The following is a 20,421-nucleotide window of genomic DNA, read 5'->3' on the forward strand; positions in this document are numbered from 1 at the left end:
AAGTAGCATACATGTTCTAATCTCTTTTTCTGAGCTGAGATGACTGGCGAAAAGTGGGCTGCGCAAACTTCTTTTGTTTCAAAGATACGGGGGGTTTTTGAAAATTGGTCATTTTGGAACCTCCTCTGTATTTCATTTGCTATTAAAGTTATCAAAAAAGGAAAAACGGTTTCCGGTAGAAGTTTTGACGTAGAATCCAATGGCGTAGTCAGTTTTTTTCTATTCCGTTTAGTTTCTGACATATGACATTAAGTTACATTTTTTTAAATGGAACACCCTATATATTTTAAGTTCATTTAATTCTGTTGATTTTTACTTTTTCAACGGTATATTAAAACATATAAGTTTGTAAACGTTAATCTTGGAAATTAGAAAAAAAACGTTTCCTTAACAAAAAAGCGCTAAATAATATGTATAAAAATACCTACAGTCGAAACAAAATTTGGCATGTTCATATTAATATAACACGTTTTTTGAACTTTATTTTTCAGCATATTTCTGGAATCCTCATTGAATTTCCTATCTAATGACATAATAAAACATTTCAAAATCGAGTTCAGTCAGGGAGAAAAACGATGTCAGAGTTTGAATTGCAAAAAACACAGTTTGAGAGAACAGTCAGGGACAAAATAGCATGTAAAACCCATTTGAAGTCACCGAATCGTGTTTCTAAGCACATTTTTGGAATCCTCATTAAATTTCCTATCTAATGACATAATAAAACATTTCAAAATCGAGTTCAGTCAGGGAGAAAAACGATATCAAAGTTTGAATTGCAAAAAACACAGTTTGAGAGAACAGTCAGGGACAAAATAGCATGTAAAACCCATTTGAAGTCACCGAATCGTGTTTCTAAGCACATTTTTGGAATTCTCATTAAATTTCCTATCTAATGACATAATAAAACATTTCAAAATCGAGTTCAGTCAGGGAGAAAAACGATATCAAAGTTTGAATTGCAAAAAACACAGTTTGAAAAAACAGTCAGGAACAAAATAGCATGTAAAACCCATTTGAAGTCACCGAATCGTGTTTCTAAGCACATTTTTTAAATCCTCATTAAATTTCCTATCTAATGACATAATAAAACATTTCAAAATCGAGTTCAGTCAGGGAGAAAAACGATATCAAAGTTTGAATTGCAAAAAACACAGTTTGAGAGAACAGTCAGGGACAAAATAGCATGTAAAACCCATTGGAAGTCACCGAATCGTGTTTCTAAGCACATTTTTCGAATCCTCATTAAATTTCCTATCTAATGACATAATAAAATAAATAATACATAATAAAGCGTTTCCTTAACAAAAAAGTGCTAAATAATATGTATAAAAATACCCACAGTCGAAACAAAATTTGGATATGTTCATATTAACATGTTACATGTCGTTTATAAACAGTTTTTTTAACTTCCACCTTAAAAATAGTAGAAAATAGAAATGGCCACTTTTCTTATTAAAGTGACGGTAGAACTGTTTGTAACTTAGATTTTTTAATAAGATTTATTAAAAATATTTAATTTTCTGATGTGTTAGTTTATATGATTTCCGATTTTGTTTGGTATTTTAAATATTGGCCTTTTTTTAGCTTAGCAAAGGTTTTTTTTTAAATAACAGGATTAACCTCTACAAACTTATACAGGGTAGTCCGAATTAATTGTAGGATACTTAAAGGGTAGAAAGTACATGAAAAATAAACGCCAAAATGCCTAAACTAGGGTCGAAAAGTGCCACCTAGCGGAGCTAGCAGGCTTTAAGAGTGTGCCCCTAAAATCAGTTTTTTAATTTTAATTCCTAAATGAAAAAAGTTACGCGAATGAAATTTGGCATGCATGTTCACCATTTTTAAGTAACCATTTGGGATTTTTTTTTGATTTTTAAAAATAATCTGAACAGATACGAGAGCCGTTCAAAAAGTTTGACAAGTTCAAATTTCTTTTAGTTGTGTTTTTTTGGCATTCTGATATGGCACATGTGGTAGCCCATACATTGTCCTAAAAAAGCTTGTCTTGACATTTCTTTTTATTTTGCACAGTTTTTCAGATATCGTCATTTTTTTAAGCTAATGCATGATGAAAAAAAGTTGCACTAGAAATTAAACTGTATTTTTTACCTTCAAAATGACAAATTAACGTTATCGTAATAAGAAAAGATAAACTAAAACTAGAAGATAAACAGTAACGCAAATTAAAACTAAGTAGAAATTGAATTATTATTATTACAGTGGCCGACACAATTTTTGTAACACCAGTCAGACCATTAATTTCACAATGCTTATGCTTTTCTAGTAATAGAAAAAATTCCCATAAAGTCCTAGAACGTCCACTTTTTTCAATAGCTTCATTAAACCTTTTGATGTTGGCCAGTAATAGCCGTGTTTGAGTTGAAGCCCCGCATGAAGGAGCAGAGCAAATATGACGAACCCCCATTTGCACAGTCATACTTTAAGCCAAGATTAAGTTAAGGGTGGTTCACACTGTGACAATACAGGTGAAAAAATGACAGCCTGAATCACACTTAACTTAGGCGCGGCTTAAAATACGACGGCGTGTTCGGCAGAGTCGTCACAACGCGTTCATCTAGAATTACAAAGTCGTAACTGCCAAAATGAAACTGTACAAAAGAATTGCTTTTTTGGGATTAACACAACGGATATTTCTTATTTACCAAGAGGAAATATTCGTAAAGGTCAAAATTCATATGTAGTTACTGTTTTTTTTTAAATATTTTTAGTATTATATACAAAAGAGCGTTCTTCCAAAAGGAGTTTATATGCATATACGACTTTGTAATTCTAGATGAACAAACGGTAGAAAAATGATAGGATCTAAAAGATGAGGTGATCTAAAAGTGATAGGAATTATGATGGGGCTTCAGGGAGAATTTACAAAATATTGCTGTTTTCTTTGTTTGTGGGACAGTCGTGCAGTAAATGAACATTTCGTAAAAAAAAATTGGCCGGAGAGGAGTGCATTTCAACCTGAATCTCAAAATGGATCTTGTAGATCCAAAAAATGTTCTTTTGCCTCCTCTTCATATAAAACTCGGACTGATAAAAAACTTTGTGAAGGCTATGAATAAAGATGGTAAAGGATTTAAGTACCTGAGACAAGTGTTTCCTCAGTTAAGTGACGCCAAATTAAAAGAAGGTATTTTTATTGGACCGCAAATTAGAAAATTGATGGGAGATGTTCATTTCACGGAAAATCTCACCTTAGAAAAATTGAGAGCGTGGAACTCATTTGTAAGAGTGGTGAAGGGATTTTTAGGTAACAATAAGGATCAAAATTATGAACAAATAGTTGAGGAACTTTTGGAATCTTACAAATTGCTTGGTTGTCGAGTGTCTTTAAAAATTCACTTTCTTCATCACGCAACTATTTGGTGCGTTTCAAATAACTTTTTTGAATATTTGTATTGTTATTAGATTTCAACTTATTATTAAGTAGATACAGTCGCTATAGAGATTTAAATTACTTGTAAAATATATTTTGTGATAAATAACATATGCATTATAATACCGTTCTACGCTTGTGGTTTGTTTAACGTAACAAGAAAACCTTACGTGCTACAAGTTTTTTTTTTGCTGTTTTCAATTCATATTGGTCCATTTTACCATTCTATGCTATTCAGCTTTTTGTTACAAAAAAAAAAATATTTTTTTTGTCGACCAGTGTTATTTAGGGGCACACCTTTAAAGCCTGCTAGCTCCGCTAGGTGGCACTTTTCGACCCTAGTTTATAAGGCACTTTGGCGTTTATTTTTCATGTACTTTCTACCCTTTAAGTATCCTACAATTAATTCGGACCACCCTGTATATTGTAATACACCGTTGAAAAGGTAAAAATCAAGGTCATATGTCAGAAACTAAACATAATAGAAAAAAACTGACTACGCCATTGGATTCTATATGAAAACTACTACCGGAAACCGTTCTTCGTTTTCTGATAACTTTAAAAGCAACTGAAATACAGAAGAAGTTTGTGCCGCCCATTTTTCGCCAGTCATCTCATCTCAGAAAAAGAGATCAGAACATGTATGCTCCCTTTTTCCTATCTATTACCGTTTTCATCGAAAATGCAGCACCCTGTACATACAAAAACAGCTTGAACTTACCAATCGACGAAATGTTGGCGTTAACAAACGGTACGCCTGGCGGCTGATATTCGTGAGTGGGCTCGAGTGTGGCCCTCGGCGCGTTCTCGTTAGCCGCCATCTTGGAAGACGTTTTACCCGCTCCATAGTTGGGCTGTTGGTGCGCGTGGTGCTGCGAGTTGTGGTACTGATGCGGCTGGCCGGAACCCGTCACCCGTTGATTGGAATGTGACGGTCCCTGATCGTTGTTGCCGCTCCCCGACTGTTGCTGTTGCATCGGGGGACGTTGCTTGTTCCTAGGCCGGCTCTGCGTCGTCCGATACGTCTGATGTTTGAACTGTTGCGGAGCCAGCCCGTTCACTTGGAACACGCTGCTGATGTCGAAGAAACCGGTGGCCGACGGAGGCCAAGCTGCCATATAAGGATTAGGATATTGGTGCTGATATTGAGTCTGTAAAGTGAAATTCCTCTTAACAGTGTTCAAATTAGCAGAACAGAATGTAACGTACATATAACAGTTGATTGAAGGGAGCAGCGGCAGTTGCAGGGTTTACAGTCGTTTGACCTGGTGCGCCATTGGCATAAACGAACCTCTGCTGACCTGGGGGAAATGCAGCAGGGTCGAACACGGCCTGTGGCGGTGGCGTTAACCGAAATCCATTTTTCGGAGGAGCTGGCACGATGGAAGGTCCGATGGTCGTCCTACACATCGGTTTTGCTTTGATGCGAGCCATTATAGGCCGACCCTGTATTAAAATTATCATTTTTACTTGGATTCTTTTGGCCTTTTGTCAAACTAAACTGCTCGTCAAAAAGAATGGGACAGCAAAATTTTTGCTCTTTTTTGAGCGGCTGCTTCTTCAAATTGATTTACTTGATTCCAGGGTTCAGAGGATATACAGGGTGTCCCACGACGAAAGACCTCGATTGATATTGGAAAAAGTATAAATAGGAGAGTTTTGAAAATTTGGTAGGATACTGATGTGGGCATGCCCAATCCAACTAAAATATTTTCAAGATGGTTGCACTTCCGCTTATACCGGAAGTCGATCACAACTTTCTTATTTTAAATAGAACACCCTATATATTATTACATATTTGGATTCCTCACAAAATTCTGACCAACTTTTGTATAAAATGCCCTATGTCTATCTCTAGCCGTTTTCGAAATATTTGATGTTTTTCCAAAAAAGTGACAGTTGCAACGCTCAACATATTTTTGTACTATGTTAAAACCGTATTTCATTTTGCAATGAAACTTTGGGATATTGTAAATGAAGGATCGTTTTATTATACTGAGGGTGCGTAACGACTCATTTGTATACAGGGTCGTCAAAAAAAAATCATAAACTTGCCACTAAAAAAAATGAAAAATCTCAAGTTTTTTAAATGGAAACCCCCATTTTTTATGACGGAATCATTTTGAGCATTAAAAATTACTATAAGTTTCAATTTACTTGCCTATACCTAAATCCAACCCATTTCGTTTTATTTGAGAATAAACATTTTTTATTATAAAAATTCCAGATTTCTTGAAAATTTCTCTCTCTAATTACGTGTAACTGACAGAGAAACGTAGATAATTGCATGCGTGAAGACAGTAAACGAAAAAAATACCAAGTAGGCCATATTTTCAGTACCGTCGACAAAATTAATTGGTATTGGATTTTGGCAACAGCGTACTGAAAATATGGCCTACTTGGTATTTTTTTCGTTTACTGTCTTCACGCATGCAATTATCTACGTTTCTCTGTCAGTTACACGTAATTAGAGAGAGAAATTTTCAAGAAATCTGGAATATTTATAATAAAAAATGTTTATTCTCAAATAAAACGAAATGGGTTGGATTTAGGTATAGGCAAGTAAATTGAAACTTATAGTAATTTTTAATGCTCAAAATGATTCCGTCATAAAAAATGGGGGTTTCCATTTAAAAAACTTGAGATTTTTCATTTTTTTTAGTGGCAAGTTTATGATTTTTTTTTGACGACCCTGTATACAAATGAGTCGTTACGCACCCTCAGTATAATAAAACGATCCTTCATTTACAATATCCCAAAGTTTCATTGCAAAATGAAATACGGTTTTAACATAGTACAAAAATATGTTGAGCGTTGCAACTGTCACTTTTTTGGAAAAACATCAAATATTTCGAAAACGGCTAGAGATAGACATAGGGCATTTTATACAAAAGTTGGTCAGAATTTTGTGAGGAATCCAAATATGTAATAATATATAGGGTGTTCTATTTAAAATAAGAAAGTTGTGATCGACTTCCGGTATAAGCGGAAGTGCAACCATCTTGAAAATATTTTAGTTGGATTGGGCATGCCCACATCAGTATCCTACCAAATTTTCAAAACTCTCCTATTTATACTTTTTCCAATATCAATCGAGGTCTTTCGTCGTGGGACACCCTGTATATCCAGTGATATATATCATGATAAATGTCATGATATATATCTTGATATTTACAGCTTGATATATATCCGATATATTCGATATTTTTATTAATTGAATAAAAACCGGTTTCAGTTATTCAAAGCATCAAAAAATTATTATATTAAGTATCAAGAATATTACGTAAGCTTTACTGAACGATGACAAAGTTTGGTTTTCTAATTTGTCTGATATTAGTAAAGCTGTTACTGTGTGTCGAGAAATAGATAGTTTTCAGAGTCGCATAATAAAAAGTTTATTTTTTTTGTATAGAAATAATATAAGTTATTATAAAAGGATTTGTGTTAAAACAAAATATAGCTTAAGTAAGCATAAAACAAAACAATTTTTTTAGTTTTTTATATTTTTTATAGCTAAGTATATAAAGATTGAAAATGATATATAACGGATATACAGGGTGTCCGGAAAATACGTGTACAACGTTTGACGACAGACTCCTGACGTCAAAATATGTCGATCTAAGCCGACTTAGTTATATCCAAAATTGTCTCGTTTAGCCGGTAGAGGGCGTCAAAAATTTGTAAAAATATTGGTTTTTTACTAAATTACGTGAAAACCTGCTAATGGATTTTAATGAATTTTAGTATGTAGACTAATACTATAAAATGACGTTTTCTAGTAGTATAGTCACCGGCTGTAAATAAGTGGAAGTGTTATAAAAGTGATATAATACGTCAACATTTCTCCTCATTTTTTATATGAACGGCGTTATAACAACCCAGATATTTTTGTCGAGTGACCGGAAGTATTTTGAAGCTATTTTACCTCTTTAATATTTCCCGGTGGATGAGCTGTTTCGCCCGGAAAAAAAATTTACAATTACCTGCATACATCAAAGTAGGTATAATAAAGTTGAAATTATTTATTGTAAGAAACTAAGTAAACCAAAAACATTACTTAAGCAAATGTGTAAAATGACCGCCATCTTGCTGAATACACTTATCAATACTCTTTAAGAAATGAAATTGTACCCAATATTTTTACAAATTTTTGACGCCCTCTACCGGCTAAACGAGACAATTTAAGGCGATTTAAGTCGGCTTAGATCGACATATTTTGACGTCAGGAGTCTGTCGTCAAACGTTGTACACGTATTTTCCGGACACCCTGTATATCTGATATATATCCGATATATATCATGTGATATGATATTTATATAAATATCATGATATTTTCAAGCCCTGCTTGATTCTAATAATTTTTTTGAGGATTAAGGATAGAAGGTATTTTCTTCCTCTTTCTTTTGACCTAAATGATCTTTTTGAAAGGTGCCACGGATCCGAGTATACAGGGTGTGACTGAGGTTCAGTCAAAAAATGAAAAATTCGGTATAACGCCATTTCTCGCAAAAAAAAAATTTACGTTATACAATAGCCTTAATCGAGTCTTGCGGTCAATATCTCTAAACGTTTTCGCCAGTTTGGCGATTAAAGGCCGTTTACAAAATTTATTGCAAAATTTTTAAAATATGGTTACTTTTGATTCTCTTGGTTAAAATTAAACAATTTCCTTAGATCTTTTGTGGAAGAAGAGCGGGATTAGCAAGTTTACACTTAAAACTACCCAATTTAAGTAAAAAAACATACACTGCGAGATACAGGGTGACCCAAAAAAAAATTTGAAAAGAAAATCATATGTTTTATTATAAATCTTAGCATGTTTAGTCATTTTAATGGAAAATAATGATATTGGATAGAGAAGCACATTATTTGTTTAGTAATCCCATTCATATAGACAAAGGGGCGTTTACGATACTTATTGAATTTTTTTTAAAATGTGGTTATTTTTAATTCCCTTGTTTTAAATTTAACAATTTATTTCTTTAGATCTTTTTCGGATGAAATACGACATTAGAAAAATTGCTCTTAAAACTACCCAATTTAAGTAAAAACTTATAAACTGCATTTATACAGAGTGAACCAAAAAAACTCAAAATAAAATCTTATGTGCATGCATTTGTAGACGTGTGTTGAGTACCATAGCAACACGATATTGTCAATAGTGACAATTTATTTCGACGCTTCGAATTTTTGGCATCGAATGACATTATTGATGTCATGATGGGGAATTGATGAATGGAGTAAGTGTATGTTCACGGATGAATGTCGGTTCAATTTGTATGAATTTGACGGGCGATTAATGGTATGGAGAGAAAGAAATGAACGATATATGGAAGAATGCATGGATGCTAGGGTTGCTTTTGGGGGAGGTGGAATTACAGTTTGGGGCGGGATTATTAGGAATGGAAGAACAGATTTAGTCATTTTGATTGAGGATAGTATGAATGCGCAGAGGTACAGGAATATGTGTATACGTGATATCGTTGATCCCTTTTCTCGAAACTTTGGGAACGGTTTTATCTTAATTGACGACAATGCTCGTCCACATCGAGCCAGAATCGTACAAGAAATTTTGAGAGAGAACAACATCGAACGAATGGAGTGGCCTGCAAGGTTACCGGATATGAACGTAATAGAGCACGTATGGAGTAGAATGAAATTGAGAATAAATGGCTCAGAGCATGAATTTCAAAAATTGAATGAGTTGGCAGAAATGGTGAGGGTTGAATGGGAGGCAATTCCCCAAAATTTGATTGCAAAGTTGGTGGATAGCATGCCAAGAAGGGTTGCGGAGTTGCAACAAACTGCTGGGGGACCGACAAGGTATTAAGAACAAATGGGTTTGTAGCCCGCAAAGTCATCGGATATGAATGCTGTGGACTTGGTTTTTTTAAAATTAAAAACCATTATTTTCGATTAAATTTACCGAATAAAGATACATGTTTTATTTGTATGGTAAAACATTTGATTTATCTTTTGTATGATTTTTTAATCCACTCTGTCTATAAAGGTTCGCGGTTTATAAATGTTCACCTAAAATGGATGAATTGAAATGTAATTTTGCTAATCTTGTTTTAAATTCAATAATTTCGAATTTTTTTAATATTGTAAACCCCTTAATCGCCAAACTGGCGAAAACGTCTAAAGATATGAATTGGATTACTAAACAAATAGTGTGCTTCTCTATCCAATATCATTATTTTCCATTAAAATGACTAAACATGCTAAATTTATGATAAAACATATGATTTTCTTTTCAAATTTTTATTGGGTGACCGACCCTGTATCTCGCAGTGTATGTTTTTTTACTTAAATTGGGTAGTTTTAAGTGTAAACTTGCTAATCCCGCTCTTCTTCCACAAAAGATCTAAAGAAATTGTTTAATTTTAAACAAGAGAATCAAAAGTAACCACATTTAAAAAATTTTGTAAACGGACTTTAATCGCCAAACTGGCGAAAACGTTTAGAGATATTACCGCAAGACTCGATTAGGGCTATTGTAAAACGTAAAAAATTTTTTTGCGAGAAATGGCGTTATACCAAATTTTTCATTTTTTGACTACACCTCAGTCACTCCCTGTATACTCGGATCCGTGGCACCTTTCAAAAAGATCATTTAGGTCAAAAGAAAGAAGAAGAAAATACCTTTTAATCCTCAAAAAAATTATTAGAATCAAGTAAATCAATTTGAAGAAGCAGCCGCTCAAAAAAGAGCAAAAATTTTGCTGTCCCATTCTTTTTGACCAGCAGTTTATCTGCGCAAACTTATTAAATCAGATTTTGGCTTACGCTGGACTAATCATTTACCTGAAACTCTTTAACTTCCTCGCGCAGAAAACGATAGGCCTTTTGAGCGTCCTCATCCGACTCGAAAGTCACATACCACGAACTGTTGTGAGCAAACTCGCAGGAAATCACTTTGGGACAGTTCTCGCCCGCAAACAAATTCTTCACCTCTTCCAGTGGCGTGCTGTCGGGAATCTCGCGCAGTATAACGATACAACGCTTATGATTGGGCCGCACTTTGACGCCTTCCTCATCCACTTGGACGTTGGGCGACTCTCGCAATACCTCGGTGATCAGCTTGATGTCTTTGGTCAGCTTCTTCACCTGGTTGAAGTTCGCCACCGTCCAGATCGGTACGTATTGGTCGTTGTCCATTTGGGACAGCAAATATGTGTCATTGGCCAGATTTTCGCTGCAAATTATGTATTTCTATTATTTTTTTGGTGGCTTTAATTGTTAAGTGAATATTGATAAGACATTTTCTCTGGAACAACTTCTTCTCCATTTAACTAACCATGTAACTATTACCATTTCCAAGATACCAATAATGGATCATCCTGAAAGTTACCATCTACGCTGTAACCAGCATTGTGGCAAGCAATTCAACTAATAATAATAATAACAGTCTTTATTTCGAATTGTGATTAGGATAGAGTACAATGTACATTATCAACTAATACAAAGGAAATAGCGTCATGGTAAACTATGAACTATGTAGTACTTAAAGATACTTATATACATTTTCTGCGATTTTTCCCTAAATACAGATTTCAGAGAATAAGCAATATTTATTTAACAAAATAATCCTCTATAGTGTAGGGTTCTAATTCAATTAGTAAATTTTTTACTTCTTTTTTGAAACTTTTGTCCGTCAATGTTTTCAGCCTGTCTGGTAGGTTGTTAAATAGGCGAATACACATATATTTTGCATTCTTCTCAGTGAGTGTTAATCTATGTTTTGGACAGTTTACATCTTTTTTTCTTGTGTTGTATGTATGATTGACTTTGATGTTAAATAGGTTTTGGTTCTTTTTAAGAAAGATGAGACACTCATATATATAAATTGCATAAACTGTCATTATTTTATTTTTTTTAAAGATGGATCTACATGAATCTTTGTATTTCATTTTGAACATTAATCTAATTGCCCTTTTTTGAATTACAAATACATTCTGTATTGAAGTATTTCTACCCCAAAACATAATTGCATACTTCATAATCGATTCAAAGTTGACAAAGTACAATATTTTAAGGGCCGCCAGGTTTAGATACCCGGAGACAATTCGAATTCCATAGCAAATTGAGTTTAACCTGCCTAGCAGAACATTTATGTGATCAGACCAATCTAGGAATTCATCAATCTGCACTCCCAAAAATTGTACCTTGTTTTGTTGAAAAAATAATCACACTTGTTTTTTCCATATTTAAAGCTAATTTATTTTTTTTTAAGCCACTTAGAGGTCCTAATAAACAGATCTTTTCCAGACTGAATTAAAATGCTGATTTCCTCTTGACCTACAAGTAAATTTGTGTCATCTGCAAAGTTGACAATTTTTTCATTTTCTTTTGCTATAGAATTCAGATCGTTCATGTAAATTAACTAACTGTCAAAGGATTTGACCTGCTGTTTTGTTTTAATTGTCAGATTTGAAAATCAAGGATCTTTTCTTCCAATTCTTTTTATCAATAACAATTCCTGATCTAAAAGCAATGTTGCCATACCATATTTAAGTGTAAAAACATAAAATAAAATCCCAGAAAACCAGTTACAATACTCACCGAGAGAAATAATACTCCAGTTGTTGCGATAACATCTGTTTCAGTTGTGGCAAGGGATAGGCGGGGGGCTGTTGCTGATGAGAATTGGAGCCTTCTGGAGGGCCTTCCTGGGCCTCACTGACCCCGTTCATTACGGGGCCGGACGCCTGCTGTATTGACCAAAAAAAACGCTGAAAAATTCTTGAAACTTGACAAACCAAATACTAACCGCCGAAGGCCCCGCTGTCGCTGTTAGGTTATAGTCGTGCGAATGATGATGGTGGAGAGCCGGCGTAGTGCCGGGGGCGCCCTGTAGGGCAGCCCCCGACTGATCAGGGACGGCGCCTGCAAACGCCGCCCCCGAATTGAGTTTGCCAATGTCCCCATTCATGTACACGTAGCCTGCGAAAGAAATAACCCTCTTATTACTCAGCACTGCTACTAAAGTCTCCAAAAATTATTAAATAAGAAATTCTAGTTAATCCCCGTCAAGGGTGTACCAAAATAGAACACAGGCTTTAAGTTATTAACCCAGTGATCGATACGACAAGGTAATGGTTTGTTTATAAGTGAATGTACTTCCGAAAATTACCCAGGCCATTTTACCTATGGTCCTATTGTTAAAATACAAAGAAAATCACGCGTCACTAAACCTTCAGGTAAAAACCCAGTCCGAATTGCAAATATTATGCATAAAATCTCCCTATACTTCAGTCTGGTTAAGAAAACAACTTTATCGTTATGACGCAGACCTTGATAAGAACTAGATGCTACCAGGGTATTCTACAGTAGAGCTGCAGTTTTAGTACTTGACACTGCAATTGAGATAACTGGTCTTAGTAGATAAAGTAGTAATTTTGACCAGATAAAAGCACCCAAACAGCAGCATTCCATCCAAGTTAGAAGAGCAAACAGTGAAGGAGATAATTGGGGGATATTTCTGAGAAAATGATTTATCAGTTTATTACATGTCAATGTCTGGAGATTAAGGTGGAACTGTTATCAACTTAGTCAAGTGTTTTATCCTGCCAAATTCTAATACTCACAAATTATTAAATTTCTAGCTTTAAAGGGTTTCAAGTTATTTGCCAGTTAACAATATGATTTTTAACTTAATTATATAAAGTACAATAATTACACCAAAAGTAATTTGATTTTAAAGGGTTGCTTGAACCTTCAGAAAGACTCATTTTGAGAGTCCATTGTCCCAAAGCAAGAGAGAGTTGTCAACATATCAACACTACATTCTTGAAACGAGGGAACAGAGTTATCAAGAGAAAAACCTGTAGAATGTGACAGAAACTCGCTATTGTCAGCTTCTTCTGTCACATTCTATCAACACTTTTCTTGAGAATTCCGTTACCATTAACAACTGACTGAATATAGATCCTAACCAAGCTGTTCAAATGGACAGTTTACAGGATTTTCTTTCAAACATGACAGTTTTTGAATTAATCAGGGTGGCCCACTGGATCCACTGTATAGCAGCATGAACTGACCCTGTATTAAACTAAACCTTTAATCAGTGCAACAATGAAGACAGGCCCTCAATAGTTAAATTTAAAATTAGTCCAGTTTGACAACTAACTGCAACAAATAGCACTATTTAAAACGGTTTTTTTAATGTAGCAATTATTACAATAAAAGAAAAACAGAAATATTCCAGAAATTGCAATTTTCAATATGTTTAACATAATATCCTTTGTTCACTATAGTGGCTATGAGGCTATGGAATTAAAAGTGAAATTGTGTGCAAATGTTTATGTAAATTTCAAAGTTACTATTGGATAATAGGCAGTTAAGGACAAGATGTAGAAAAAGAGTTCTAATTCAAGTTTAAGTAAAAAATTTAATAGTAATACTCCTGTGGCTGAGCCGAAAGCCACTTTTTGACCAATCACAAACTACCAACAGCGCTATGTTTTAGACAAATTACACAGAACAAGTTAAACTAATAGGACAAGTTTCTAACTTTGCTAAAACACCAAAAATGCCCTTAATACCAAAAGCAGATTAAAGTACTTTTTTGTCACTTGATGACCAAAGTTCTAACACTACTTTGAAACAAACTAAAAACCTCAACATATGGGTGTAAAACTAGTCCACAGTATTTTAAATACTAGTTCTGGGGGTGAGTCAGTAACACCCTAATATTAGGTTATAATTTCTAGAGACAATTGACAGCAACTTCACCTAGATTCCAGCTACAGCAATCAATAACAACAAAAACAAATCAACACTTGTAAAGAACTGGAAGAATAGCACAAATCTGTCAAATCATTCAGTTGGGCGCCATCATTTTTCTTAATGATCTGGGGTGGTAAAACAATAGTCGACCACAAAGTAAAAGTTACACACACACAATCAATAATTAATTTAGAGTATAAAACGGCGTGAATACATACCATGCATGGTATCAAAGGTGGTGATAGTTGCAGGCAGCAAAAACGGAACCTAACCTTATTTTCGAAAAGTGATGGGTGTAATATTTTACGTCAAGGTCATAATTTGCACTGGATCTATCAACTGTTTGGGTTTTGATTTTTGAGGGGTGTCGGAAAAATCCTTTGTCGTCGGTCCGTTTAGGTAGGGAAGCAAGCTTCAACCACCACCCTTAAATGGTCACAAAACGATTCACTAATATAAATTGATTCTCTGGATCCCGGCTGTTGATGTAATATTTATTGACAAAATGAGGAGCTGGGGGAAGCAGTTACGTGATTTGCTGCCACTCTAGGTAGGACACGTAGACGTCGCGGGACTCAGAAAAAAAGGGGCGCCTTCAAAATTTTGTGGTTCACACCGAACGGTGACAAGGTGCAGTCTGGACGGCGCAGGGCGCCCACGGACGCCCGTCGGCTTTACGACCAAAATAAACCACCCAACGCGACGTAATTTCGCCGATTTTTCAGCTACGAACCATGCGGCCGCCCGTTCAACTGCAACTTGTATCCTTAACGGGTGGCACGGGGTATAGATCGGGTGCCGCAGATGTTTTCGTACCCGCGCCCGTTTTACGCGAACCGCCCGAATCGAACACAAAGCCGTCCAATCTTCGAACGCCTAAACTACGCAAACAATATGGATTTTAGGGCTTACCGCTTGTAAATACTTTTGCAAAATTTCGACACAAATTCACACCGTACTGGCAAAATGGCCGTCGCAGGGGCACATGCCACACAAATCTAGAAAACTGTCCAATCAAAACAAGGCGAAGCAGAATTTTGACCGTATTGACTTTTGACAGACGCCAGATTGAACCAAATAACACTACGCAACGTTGCCGCGCTGGTTAAAATCCATTCACCATCACTCAATCACAAATAGTTGTTTCTCATGCTTGAACAAATAAATAAAGATAATAAAACAACATAACAGGATGTTTAAAAGTATTTTTAAAATGTGAAACTTTTTAAACTCTTTAGTTTCTTATTAAAACAACACAAAAATTGTAAACACTGGTAAAACAAACGCGGTAAAAGTAAATCTAGGCAATTAATTTTGAATTTACAGAATGCATTGTTGTAAATTGTTCATTTGATTTTGATCAGAGACTTTTATATTTGAAAATTCTAACAAGACTACATTTTTCGGCATAACATTGGGAATGTGATGTTAGGTAACTGGATTTTACACGGCCATGTTTAGATGGTTTAGGTAAACCAATGGTAATATATATGGAAAGACAATGATAAATTTTTGCATTGATTTTTAGCAAACTAGTGACTGTTAAACAAAATAAATGGTTTTTGCTAGGGGTCTACGTCAAAGTAAGAGCGTTTGGCAACGTTGAAGCATTTGTCAGTCAATTGAACGGCGCAGTATACGCGGGAAATTTGACTGGGTTTACACAATTCACCCACATTCCAACAATAACAAACGCACTTACCGTCCAAACCATGTGAAGCAGGATACTCGTTAACTTCGGGATTCCAGCTGGCGTTGGAGACGTCCTGGACGTCGTTAAAATACGCGCTGGACGTGGACGGCAGAGCCAAGTGAGCCGGAGCTGCTGCTCCCGGAGGATTCACCTGCAAGACAAAAGAAAATGGCAAAAAGTCGTAGGGAAAACTTTGTCGAAACAGACAAAGAACACGTACAACCACAAATATGGACCTGCGAACGTAAACGATCTTTCCATTCGTTCTCGCGATTATTGGCATACTTACGGACTGAAATTATAATGCGGACGAACATATTTCTATACAGTCGATTGCTGTTGCGAGGGAAAGTATGAGTACAAACTCGACTTCCTGCTTATTTTGCTTCAGCGTTTTATTTTAAACAACACCTGCGCAACTTTGTAGTCAATGCGGTGATATTGCAAACTTTTTCTAACACTTTGATGGGATTAGCGAGGAGGACGCAACGGCGTCCCGGAGTTGGCTCCCGCATTTATCGATCGGTCGTAAAAGCAGCCGCCTACACCCTTTTGTTTAAACAAACCAACCAAAAATTTACAGTAAAATACCACAGCTCTAATTATACAAGCAGACCCATAAATCATTCAGTCAACCCAGAACCCCATTCATCCCAGTACAAAATCGATTTTTCGCCCTTCGAGAATGTTTGTAAACACGCCAACTTATTCGTTACCGCTACTACAACTATTTCCAACAACAACAATCATAAACAAATGTAATAATTTATTATAAAAAAAAACAGCGACAACAACACTGAGAAACATAACAAAAGGGCATATAATCCCTAAACATATGGAACCCACCTTTTGGATTATGTAGCATCGGGGATTGAACGCGGTGCAAATATAAGTACCGTCGGCGTCTAAGCACGCGGTCAAAGGGTCAGCGGAGGGCCGGCACGGGGTCCTCGGGGGCCCTTTGCGAAAAGGCATCTGGGCGAACCGCGAACGTCAGGGGCCTAAGGCATGCCGACCTGTTGAGTGGCGAGCGAAACGCGCGATCAGCTGATTGTTGAAAAAGGGTCGGCGTCGCGGCGCCGACGTCGATATACGCGTGGACGTTCCCGTGTGCGAGACGCGACTTTAGCTACGTCGGAATTTATTTGTTCACTCATTTTTATGTTCTTAAAGGGCTTTGCCAAAACTGTCAACAAAATAAACGGCGTCAGAATAAAAAATTAATCAAAAATGGCGTCTGATGTAGGTTTTAAAGTTTTAAAGCAAAGACTGACAGTGGTCACGTGATCGTGTAATTTACATAACATGAAAAAACCACGTGAGATCTCTTCAAATTGAGTGTGAAATAAAATTTTCAGTAAAAACATAAATCTTATTGAATATATTGAAAATTGAAATAATCAGTTGTGCCTGTTTTTTCAATAAAGCACTTTGATTTCCATTTGTTAATTCATTATCAAAATTATAGGCTAACTTTACTGCGTTAACGTCATCGAGCATCACTGTCAAAATATTTAACAACAGCTAACTTCACGTACGTTTTGATTTTACATCTGTTTCCTTGCGTTTGAACTGTTTTTAAATTTTCACGTAATTTCCAACATTTCGGGCGTTTTCCAGGTATTGCATGGACGAGGCAGGGCCCAGTTTGAAGGGCGCAGCCCCGGAAGCTGACAACGATCCGGTAGTACGTGAGGTAAGTAATTCTTTAACATGTCCTGCCTTTTGGAGGTTAGACCATGTGGGCCTTGTTAAAAATTCCTAATTTTTCCTAATTTTCTGTCTGGAGTAGTAGTTTTAGTTGTCGTGGCTTTATTTGCTTGTTTTCGATTTAATTCAGCTTATAATGAATCAAGTATGTCACTAAAATATTGAACTGCTAGACCTTAAGAAATAATTTGCTTTTAAAAGGTTATTTATAGTTTGAATAAGCTGGATTTTTTACTTTTTATTGCACTTTACAGTTCCATTTTTATCTATTAATAACACGGTATGCCACAAATTTTTACACATAAGTAGGTATCCTAAATATTGTGATATGTTTTCTATGTCTATGATTGATAATTACTTATCAGTGCATTTTCTTATGATGGTTTAATATTACAGGTGTAGACCAAATATTAAATTATGCCAAATATTAATAAGCTTAAACTAGTAATTTTTAGCTCCCAACATGTCAGTCACATTGTTAGCTTGTCCTCCAGCTGTCAAAACTAGCTGAATAATTATTACTATTTATAGCTTAGAAATTCAATAACCTGTCAGAAGAGCAACATTGGTATCAGTCTTTTTTTAAAATAGAGAGAGCTAGTAGAGCATTACAATGACATAATATGCCAAAATCGTAATTTGAACAACTGTCAAATGACAGTTAGATCACATAAGAGCTGCTCATCAAAACTCTGTTAATTTCTTTTAGATTCCTATAATACATTCGAAAAAACTAGAAGACATGCTCTACTTATTTCAATTTCCCAACAAAAGAAAAAAAGGTCTGCAAGAACCGCATATAAGAAAATGCAAGTTCAAACCAGACAACAAACAGGTGACTTTGGAAATGGGTATTGACACTGAGTGTTCCAATTTTGATGCTGGTAATTTACTATTTTCAAACTGTCAAATTGGAATTTAATAAGTGAAAAAATGCAGGTCGCGCCGAACTGATAGCTCATGAAATAGATGGAGATTCCTCCTCAAACAGCCAGAAAACGATTTACTTTGAAAACAACATTGTTGATAAAGTTTTCCTTAAATCTAATCGGTGTCTTAGGGATGAAGCCAATTATGCTGTGGCAGCATACAATGGCAGGGAAATTCATTTAACTGGAGTCAAAGGTAATACTAACAAAGTTATTGACTGACTGAAAGTGTTTGGTCAGATGTATTCCAGTTTAGACCCCACTTTCCCTACCTGGACAAGGGACTGAGGAAAAAGAAGGACGTTTTAAACATGGCCAATGAGGATGATGGGGAAGAGGAAGAAAAAGCGGGCCCTAGCAACGCGCAACAAGTCACCGTGAAATTCAAACACCAAGGAGAGTCAAAAACCTCACAAGAATTGACTTACCAAGAACTACAGTTGCAGAGAAATCAAGAGGCTTGGATCGACCTTAAATGGCACACAGAAGGCAGTTCTGCTAGTGACGTCAGTATTTTTTTCAATCTTCCTCATTAGAGTAGACTTAAAATTTTTTACAGGTTGAAAGACTGAAATTGATCTCAGACAGTACTGATGAGACTGGACAGGCTGAAAACTTGTCCAAGGAAGAATACATGAAACTGTTGATTCCTGAAGACAAAGAACAAACTCCCTTAGAACCGACCCTGCCCAGTCACGTGCTTTCTTTGCATGCTTTAAGGGATCTTCCACTTTTGCAACAGTGCAAACTGCTGCTTAAAGAAGGTAAGAAGTATTGATGGTGATTCAAATACTAATATTAATGTTTGTTAAAGCTCAAATAATCCAGTTTCATCAAATAATGCTTCTACTGGCTGGAGTTGAAGGCATTTCTGCTGATTCTTTAATAAAAAGCCTACTGAAAGTTGCTGTCCTAGTTAGAGGTAAGTTTCACTGGATCTTATTAACAAATTATGAATTGTTAAGGTAATTAGGAAATTGGGTGATCAAATCTGAAGTGTTGTATCCAGACAACACATTTTCAGCCACCAGTGGCGTACCAGCCGAGTTGATGTGCAGGGCCCGAGATTACATTGTAAGACCCTAAAAAATCCACAAAATAAACTTTTTTAAAATAAACTTTCAGCTGTACTTGTTTACGAAACATCAATACGTGGAACGCACCAAAGTGTCGTCACTATTAAAAATCCCCGCCGAAGAGCTTAAGGAAATTTTTGCGGGCATTTCAAAGCTACAAACGCACAGTAAAGGTTGGGAACTGACTTTGCCTACTGACCACGATTTCATGTCGAAACACGCCGATTTAGTTCAAAGACAAAACTTGTTTTGGGAACATCGATTTCATCAACTTAGCCAATTTTTGAATCAACCTAGCAGACAAAGGCGGAAGAGCAAAAGCGCGTCAGAAAGCGACGGTGGAGGGGGGAAAACTAGGACCAGCAGCATTAGTTGGTAAGTGACGTTTATTTGTTTATTATTTAAGGCTTAGGGCATTTTTAACTGTCAACAGAATTTGTATTAATCATGACAATGGCAAAAATTATCTTTTCAATAGGAATACGATTTTCGATTAACATACTGTTTGTATCTACATCCAGCTCGGATAACGAATCAGGAACGGAAAGTAAAGGCAAATCCCCAATTTTGTCGCGGAAAAAGATTCGACACGACAGCTGCAGTTCCGGGGCTCTGGTCAATGGGGCTATGCCCGACAGTGTTGCCGCATCTTGAACGAAAACTTGGGTGATTTTATTATTATTATTAATTTATTATGTATTGTTGCCGCTTAAACTGACTGTTGTTGATTATAGAAATAAAGTGTAAATAATTTTGTTACAGGTGATACGAATGCCGTATTGTACGATATTTAATAAATGAATTTTTTCTATAGTTTTATTGCATTGTTTTTTCTGGTACATTTGGCAACGTTGCCCGTGTACGGCTGTCAAACGTCAGTCAATCATTATT

At 35.8% G+C, this 20,421-nt stretch overlaps 2 protein-coding genes across 9 annotated transcripts in view; one reads left to right on the plus strand and one right to left on the minus strand.

Moving 5' to 3' along the window:
• Positions 1 to 17,005, minus strand: part of Larp4B (La-related protein 4B) — a 32,690-nt gene extending 15,685 nt beyond the window's left edge. The window contains exons 1-7 of one of the 7 annotated variants that reach the window (XM_081983694.1): positions 16,662 to 17,005; positions 15,825 to 15,966; positions 12,165 to 12,337; positions 11,957 to 12,102; positions 10,199 to 10,589; positions 4,601 to 4,837; positions 4,113 to 4,542 (exon numbers count right to left, since the gene is read on the minus strand). In XM_081983694.1, the coding sequence (XP_081839820.1) occupies positions 4,113 to 4,542; positions 4,601 to 4,837; positions 10,199 to 10,589; positions 11,957 to 12,102; positions 12,165 to 12,337; positions 15,825 to 15,966; positions 16,662 to 16,790 (1,648 nt within the window). In that variant the 5' untranslated portion in view covers positions 16,791 to 17,005. Of the gene's footprint in view, positions 1 to 4,112; positions 4,543 to 4,600; positions 4,838 to 10,198; positions 10,590 to 11,956; positions 12,106 to 12,164; positions 12,338 to 14,340; positions 15,287 to 15,824; positions 15,967 to 16,035; positions 16,252 to 16,661 lie in introns of those variants that run through there. The other 6 variants (XM_081983692.1, XM_081983699.1, XM_081983695.1 and 3 more) reach the window with 6 other exon arrangements.
• A 328-nt stretch (positions 17,006 to 17,333) lies between these two features.
• Positions 17,334 to 20,349, plus strand: Polr3E (RNA polymerase III subunit E). 2 transcript variants are annotated; one of them, XM_081983706.1, is made up of 9 exons: positions 17,334 to 17,511; positions 18,235 to 18,409; positions 18,465 to 18,650; positions 18,695 to 18,960; positions 19,014 to 19,218; positions 19,269 to 19,376; positions 19,428 to 19,528; positions 19,580 to 19,905; positions 20,052 to 20,349. In XM_081983706.1, exons 1-9 carry the CDS (start codon positions 17,443 to 17,445, stop codon positions 20,182 to 20,184), a joined length of 1,569 nt encoding a protein of 522 aa, XP_081839832.1. In that variant the 5' UTR covers positions 17,334 to 17,442; the 3' UTR covers positions 20,185 to 20,349. The 2 variants fall into 2 exon arrangements, with proteins under 2 accessions (XP_081839832.1, XP_081839833.1); XM_081983707.1 differs by having other exon boundaries at positions 20,009 to 20,148.
• Positions 20,350 to 20,421: the final 72 nt, after the last annotated feature.

This window comes from Ips typographus, linkage group LG7 (genome assembly GCF_016097725.1).
Source record: "Ips typographus isolate SLU linkage group LG7, UJ_Ityp_2.0, whole genome shotgun sequence".
Taxonomy (NCBI): domain Eukaryota; kingdom Metazoa; phylum Arthropoda; class Insecta; order Coleoptera; family Curculionidae; genus Ips; species Ips typographus.

Coding starts and splice junctions, on each gene's coding strand:
- Polr3E (XM_081983706.1), top strand. CDS start 17,443: ATGGACGAGGCAGGGCCCAGTTTGAAGGGCGCAGCCCCGGAAGCTGAC. Junction 18,651..18,694: donor TCATTTAACTGGAGTCAAAG/GTAATACTAACA, acceptor GTGTTTGGTCAG/ATGTATTCCAGTTTAGACCC. Junction 18,961..19,013: donor AAGGCAGTTCTGCTAGTGAC/GTCAGTATTTTT, acceptor AATTTTTTACAG/GTTGAAAGACTGAAATTGAT.